Raw genomic sequence first — 7542 nt, 5'->3', positions numbered from 1 at the left:
ATAAAAATATTTGCTGGTATTGCAAACAAAGTAAAAATATCAATTTACCATTTAAAATTCATAAAAGATAGAATATATCAAATGCTGGTATAGATGACCACAAGAGCAAAGCTCGTTTAGTTCAGTACATTACAAACAACATGAAGACTAAAACTAAACTAGAACTAAACGTGACCAATAAACCAAAATACAGTACATAGATTGTATTAGGCTTTCCCTTTTTTTGTTTACATACTACTTTTTCTAAATGTGGATTAGATAATTTATTTGAAGAGATATGTAACACGATGGATGACAGGGGCGGATCTAGGATTTTGATAAAGAGGGGGCCGATATGGGAAAATAATCGTCTAGACATTTTTTTTCTAGACGCCCGGAGATAGCATCTGAGGCGTTTTGGCCAGTCGATTCTTGTCATATAATTATCTGAATATAGTGGGTTTTATAGACCATTTAATATACGGGACTGTTATTTTTTTTGGCGTCAATAGCCTAAAGCCTGTTTTCCCGTCACGAATTTTTACACATTTTTTACGCGATCGTTAATGGTTTCTTGGTTCTTTCGACGTTGCTGGGACACATGGAAGTTTTTCAAAGCCAAGGCCGGTCACGCGCAGCCGGGCCCGTTGAAAATTGAAAAAGTTACGGGTTTTGATGCTTCAACCCAGCCGGCCTAGGACATTTTTTCGGTGATATCTTAATCTAGGCTTTACACTAAAGACAAACATTAAATTAAATTGTTTTTATATTAAAATTTAGTTTTACTTACAATTGTTATTTTGAAATATCAGACTTTAAAAGAGTAAACAATGAAAATAATTAGTTTTTTTTCTTTGCTTTTTAAAGCCTGTATTACTTTTAATCTTGTACATAATTTATTTCAAGTTTTTAAACTTTTATTTTACTTACTGTATTATGGATGCACCTTCATTCAAGAAGTGTGACACTGTTTCAAAAGTATTACTTTTGTTAATGTTATTTTTTTATATCTTGTACATAATTTAGTTTAAGTTTCCTTGTACTGTAAATATGCCTATTGTTATTCATTTTTTTCCCTCTAACTGTTATTTTACTTACTCTGGACGCACCTTCACTCAAGAAGTGTGTAACTGTTTCGAAAGTGTAGCTTCCAAATAAATTATTAATTATTATTATTTTCTGTAAAATTCATTTTACACAAATGTATGGTGGTGACAAATAATAATTTTGCATTAAACAGTCACTTGTTTTTATTACGACTTGCCGGAAAGATAAAATGTTTATGATATGTCCTTCACAATATATTACAACCATACCATCATATTTTTTTATTAGACAAACACATATAGAAATTTCATTTACTTGATTAATATCTGACGGTTTAGCGTTTGTATTATTTTACTCATAACACAATGGCTACAGCTTTTTCCCAGGTAAGCCAGAAAAGCATTCCGAAGGAAGGGGAGTACGCCGGGTTAGTTGTGGTTGATGGTGAAAGATATCCACCTCAGGTGCGGAAAGACATGCATGAGCTAATGCTGAACTTTGAAGTACGTGATGATGATGTTTTGTTGGTAACATATCCAAAAGCGGGTAAGGTTATAAACAAAATGCTTTACATTTGAATTTGTTTCATGGATGGATACGGTACACAGAGGGCGGTCAAGCTTATACTGTATCAGAGCCATTGTAGGCCTACTGTATGTTGGTGTTTAAAGAAACTATTCCTACATTTTTTTTCGGTCTTAAAAGGTAACAAGGTTTTCGAAATTATTTACATTAGGCCTACATGATACCATCTAATATGATTAGAAGCAGGTATACTAAATTAGATATCAAATGCGCCATTTAATGTAAGTACGTTCCACATAAAATACACTATAAGTTTGTAAGCCTAAACATTTGTTATTTACAATTGAGAATAGGGAGGTTTCGCAACCTTACGAATACGATAACGAAAACGGATACGTCACACATTTGTGAAACTTTTGAGCTGATCCCCATTTCATATTCGTAAAGCGTATTCGTGTTGACGAATATCACCAGTCATATTCGTAACTACAAAACGAGTATAGTTTTTGATCTAGTTTGTACATTTTGCATTTGAATCAGGAATGATTCATGATTATAATTATAATTATAGATTTATTGAAAGTAATTTACTAAAGTAATTTACTAAAATGCCAGGTCAATTTTGATAAATAGCAGTTTTTAAAGTCCTCACTCACTTTGATGTTACGCTAGGCCTAGGTAGCCAAGCACCAAGCAACACGTACCTGCGCTTCGCTCAAATTTACCGCAGTCATATTTTGGAAAACTTTGAAAAATTATGCGAAACAGATTTTTATTGGCTTGACGAAAAAGAATACGTTTGCGTGACGTATCCGTTTTCGTTATCGTATTCGTAAGATTGAGAAACCTCTCTATTATCTCTAAGGTTGGTTTTACTGTTTAGTATTGTACTGTTTTGTAATGAGAATGAATTGATACTTTATCTACGTCATATCGGTTGATCTTTGACCGTTTACATACATTCCGGTAAGCCATTGTTCCGGCTTACAATAGTACAGCGGTTAAAGCTTCTGTTGGGATCAAAACGTAGGTCTTGCAGAATGGCCAAAACATTCACCAAGATTAGCGAAGATTCCATTCCTAAGAAAGGACAGTATGCTGCGCTTGTTGAAATTGAGGGGGATCGATATGTGCCGTCAGTGCGGGCTGATATGCATGAGCGAGTTCGGCAGTTCGTCGTACGAGACGACGATGTGTTTATTGTAACATATTCAAAGGCTGGTAAGTGGGTTTTTTTCGACTCCTCACCCACTCAACTTTGCATGAGAGGGTTTTGTTAGTAAAATTACTCAATGCTGCGTCACCCTCTCGTTTGTCTCAGATTGAAATTTGAGACACTGTAGTGAGTTGGATGAGAGGTTCCCGTTGATTTTTTTTCTGGTATAATTTTTTTTTTTCGATCCAATATTTAATCAATTTTAATAAATGTAATATTCTGGGATGGTCTAAGCCTACAATTTTCTCCAGGGAGGAAATATATTTGCACGTTCCAGTACAGTTTTTTGTTCTATCACCTTTTTTATTATTCATTTTTATCTTATACAGGAACTCATTGGATGACCGAGATTGTCAAAAGTATTTTAGCAGATTGTGATTATGAAAAAGCAGAAAAGATGTTCGGTATTCATCCGAAACCGTTGGAATATTTTGACACAATGATTGAACTTGAAAAGATACCACGTGACCAGCAACGCGTGATAGTGACTCATATTCACGAAGAACTCTTGCCAAAAGCTGTATTTAACGGAAAAGCAAAGGTAATCATTTTAAGTAACCGTTTTAAAATTAACACATGCTTTACAATAACTTTCTCAGACTCGCCAATAAAGAAATTATTAGGATGGAATACTTATAATTTTAATACATGGTAACATACTTGTCCTAGTGGGAATCAAGCTTTAGAGAAACATTTTACAAACAAATGCATCAACAGGCAACATTCAACATAATGATACAGTCAACATAATGATACAGTCGGCAATCAAACAGTCTTACATTTTAAAGCTCTGTCTACACTATAATACTTTATGTGACAAAAAATGTGATGTGCCCAAATATGGTAGTGATATGGCATCATCATTTCCATATATGGGCCCATCGCATTTTTTTGTCACATAAAGTTTGATAGTGTACACAGAGCTTAATATGCTGTCTATCGCTATATAGAGGCTTTAAAGCTTTATTTAACACATTTTTTTAAATGATTAATTTTCTATTTCAGATTGTTTATGTGGTTAGAAACCCAAAAGATTCCGTGGTTTCGTATTTTCATTTTGCACAACCTTTCCGGTATTCCGAGGAATTTGAAACTTGGGAAACTTTCCTGCAATGTTTCATGTCTGAAAATAGTAAGTAAACAGCACCCTAATATGACGTATGATAATGTTTCAATGTTTTAAGAATATTGTATTGATTAAAGATGTAGGCCTATTGTCCTTTGACTAATTCCAAAAAAAGAACAACAAAAAAAAAGATTTAGAAAAAATGTGGGTCATTTTGAAGTATCATAATAGCTGTTAACTTTCACCAAAAATCATTTAACTGAAATACAGACGTTTTTTGTTTAAAAAATAACTTTTCGATCAAAACATATATCATAATACAACGCGCTTGTTTGGCTTCTCTGTATGCATTATCATAAAACTTCCCCGCGATCTGTGTGAAAACACCTCCACTCAATCGTGACGAGTTGTAAACAATCCTAATTAGCATCATGCATAATGCATACATGTGGTTTGAAATCTTTGTTTACTTTCGTTTGCGACGATTTTCTAGACAAAATTTAATCAAATTAATTCACCTGTTAATTACGTAAACTTGTTGTTGTTGGCGCGAATTTTCGACTTAAAGTGAATAACTTTAATATTACTTTGATATGGCCAATTTAAATTTAGAATATTTTTACTTTCATTTTTTTAAGGGACAATACATCTTGCAAAGCGCTGCTTAACAATATCGAATTTCTACTATACAAGAACAACATAATTATCATTGTTTAACATTTTAGAATTTGAATGCTACATTTTAATTATGCCATCTACGGAAGCCATAATTGCTACTGAGATGGATAAATTAAGACGTCATTCTACATCATAGAATTAATTATCAAAATGTTCTTCGTTCGATACTTTAAATGTTCACATTTGAGATGTATTTTTTCACAGTGCCTGGTCGTTCTTGGTTTAATTTTAACTTAAACTACTGGAAACACAGGAATGAAAAGAACTTTTATCTTACAACTTATGAGGACATGAAACTGGTAAGACTGTGCATACACCCAATACGTTCATTAGGGATTTTACTATGATTTACTATTCATCATTCATCATTTAGCATGTGCGCATGCGTAATCGTATTGGTAGTTATCGTTGAGTAAATCTACATATGACGTAACATCGGGCATGGTGAACTGATCAGTAGAAAATAAATCCATCCATTATTTTCCACACCGTAGCTCAAGCACGATCAAATTTATAAACCTAATGAATTAAAGCTTGCCGTGAGAGTGCGCATGCGTAATCTTATTCGTAGGATTTAAAGATAATAACATGGAACTTATGATGTTTCAGAAGTTACATTAATTGAAAGTTTCTCTTCTCTTGTTAATAACAGAGAAATTATTCGTATACCAAATAATACTTTTTTTTTCAAGAACATTCGATCCATTATTGAAGAAATTGCAGCTTTCTTAGGAAAACCAACAACCAATGAAACACTAGATAAACTAGTCAATATTGCTGCATTTTCAAGAATGAATAAAAAGTTTGATGGAAAATTACCAAAGAATTCGGTTCCAGATAAAGTAAGAGAAGCGATTCCATTCAAAATATTACGAAAAGGTAAATACATTTTATTTCTTATTACAAATTATTTTTTACCACAGATTGCTAAAACGCAGTTTATTTGATATCTAAAGATGTTTATTGTGTACTCTATTTTATCCTTATTTTCTTAAAAGAAAGTTCGTGTATGCAACACAAGATAGTAGGCCAATGTAGGCTACTTACTGTTAGATATATTTACTCATCCCATAATTCCATCTAGAGCATTAATTTGCATATTTTTCATGAACATGTGTCAGAAAGAAATGCAAATGAAGTGTAGGCCTAAAAAGGGTCTTTCTTTTTTTGTCGATTTCGGATTTGAAAGTGAATCTTCCTAAACTTGTTAGATTTACACCAGTAATAATAGTAAGTGATAAGCTTAAATTGTAGTGGTTGGTTTAGTGCAGGTGTAGCTTGGTGGTTAACGTACTTGCTTTCTAATCCCAAGGTTCGGGGTTCAATCCTGCCTCAAGCCTCAAATGGGACTTAGTTTATCAGCACGATCAATACATTATAAAATAGTATGAATCACTAAAATAAATGTAAACGGTTACGTTCTTTTTCCATAAAGAGTGGTTCCCACTAACGACGCAACGTACTCGATGCAACGAAAAAAAAAATGCCCTTCCAATGTTTATGCCTCAGCCTGCATGAAATCCATATTTGTTGCCGCGTAGAATTGATTTCCCGTAGCGACTGTTTTGCATCACTTTTGCGTCGTCGGTTCTCACTTGTGATTACGCAATACACTTTGAATCGATGCGTTGCGCTACGTCACCAGTGGGAATCATACTTAATTCTTACAATTTTAGAAAATTCGATACATAACATATATAAAACGGACACATTTTAACTTTAATTTACAGGTCAAGTCGGTGACTGGAAAAACCAATTTACTGTCGCTCAAAATGAAGCTTTTGATAAATTATACGAAGAGAAAATGAAAGGGTCTAGTTTGAAAGATCGCATCAAATTTGAAATCTAAAATGTTAGTGTTCTACATAAAGGGACATACGTAGTAGTAGTAACGTACGGTATGGTAAAAAGGCCTTTCCTTAAATATATGGCAGTAAGCGAGCTGATCAAGCTTACGGATCCTTAAATATGTGGCTGTAGGCCTAAGCCAGCTGATCAATTTTACGAATCCTTAAATAATATATAGCAGTAATCGAGCTGATCAAACTTCCGGATCCTTAAATGTGTGGCAGAAAGCGAGCTGATCAATTTTTCGGATCCTTAAATAATATATGGCAGTAATCGAGCTGATCAAGCTTACGGATCCTTAAATGTGTGGCAGTGTGCGAGCTGATCAAGCTTATGGATCCTTAAATGTGTGGTTGAAAGCGAGCTGAACAAGCTTACGGATCCTTAAATATGTGGCAGTACGCGAGCTAAACAATTTTACGGATCCTTAAATATGTGGCAGAAAGCGAGCTGATAAAGCTTACGTATCCTTAAAATATAAAGCAAGCGAGGTCAAGCCATTGACTATATTCAACTGGCTTCTTTCCAATTAAAAAGAAAACAAAAGTTGAGGAAGCTTATCGTGGAGGTCTTTCTTGTTCAGCTCTCTCTGTGCTTCTGTGCTTCTTTAATAAAGATTCGAATTTCAGACAAAAATGATATTCTAGCGTTTCTATTCATGCAGACTAGTATAGAAATTGCAGTCTATGAAATATGGCGCTATCATCACCACTGCTCAAAAATATTGGTTATTGACGGTACTCAACGGCTATGTCGACTCTATATGGTTTTACGCTCTAGCGAACACAGGATGTCCGTCGTCCTCTTCTAACCGTCCTGTTTTGTAAAGTCCCTATTATTCCGATAGGACCGTAATGTAACCACCAGTACGGTTCAGTTGGTTTCAACCGGCCTTCAAGTTTCTTTTTGTTGACGTCATTATGTCAAAAATTAGAATATAAGTAGTGGGCCCGTAATTTCACCTATGATACACTGTATGTACTGTAGTATACAGAAGGGCCTGCTGTATATCATATGACACCATAAGCTTCATGTTATAGGATGGCATACGTCAGGTTTTTGCGCTCATATTTTAACGTCCCAAGTACATGTTGGTTGGATCTTTAATCACAAAGGTCACTTATAATTCATAAAAAATGGCGAATTAAAATCTAGTTTCAGGTTGTATTTGTGGTTAGAAACT

At 34.1% G+C, this 7542-nt stretch overlaps 1 protein-coding gene across 3 annotated transcripts in view; it reads left to right on the top strand.

The window, feature by feature from the left end:
• Positions 1 to 7066, top strand: part of LOC144848330 (amine sulfotransferase-like) — a 39325-nt gene extending 32259 nt beyond the window's left edge. Inside the window, exons 2-7 of one of the 3 annotated variants that reach the window (XM_078705045.1) lie at positions 1402 to 1572; positions 3097 to 3308; positions 3773 to 3899; positions 4716 to 4810; positions 5204 to 5390; positions 6242 to 7061. In XM_078705045.1, coding sequence (XP_078561171.1) covers positions 1503 to 1572; positions 3097 to 3308; positions 3773 to 3899; positions 4716 to 4810; positions 5204 to 5390; positions 6242 to 6360 — 810 coding nt within the window. In that variant the 5' untranslated portion in view covers positions 1402 to 1502 and the 3' untranslated portion in view covers positions 6361 to 7061. Of the gene's footprint in view, positions 1 to 1375; positions 1573 to 2538; positions 2773 to 3096; positions 3309 to 3772; positions 3900 to 4715; positions 4811 to 5203; positions 5391 to 6241 lie in introns of those variants that run through there. The other 2 variants (XM_078705044.1, XM_078705043.1) reach the window with 2 other exon arrangements.
• The last annotated feature ends 476 nt before the right edge of the window (positions 7067 to 7542 follow it).

The sequence above is a fragment of the Antedon bifida genome, chromosome 7, assembly GCF_963402885.1.
Source record: "Antedon bifida chromosome 7, ecAntBifi1.1, whole genome shotgun sequence".
In the NCBI taxonomy this organism is placed as follows: Eukaryota; Metazoa; Echinodermata; class Crinoidea; order Comatulida; family Antedonidae; genus Antedon; species Antedon bifida.
This window is presented reverse-complemented; position numbering and strand designations above follow the sequence as displayed.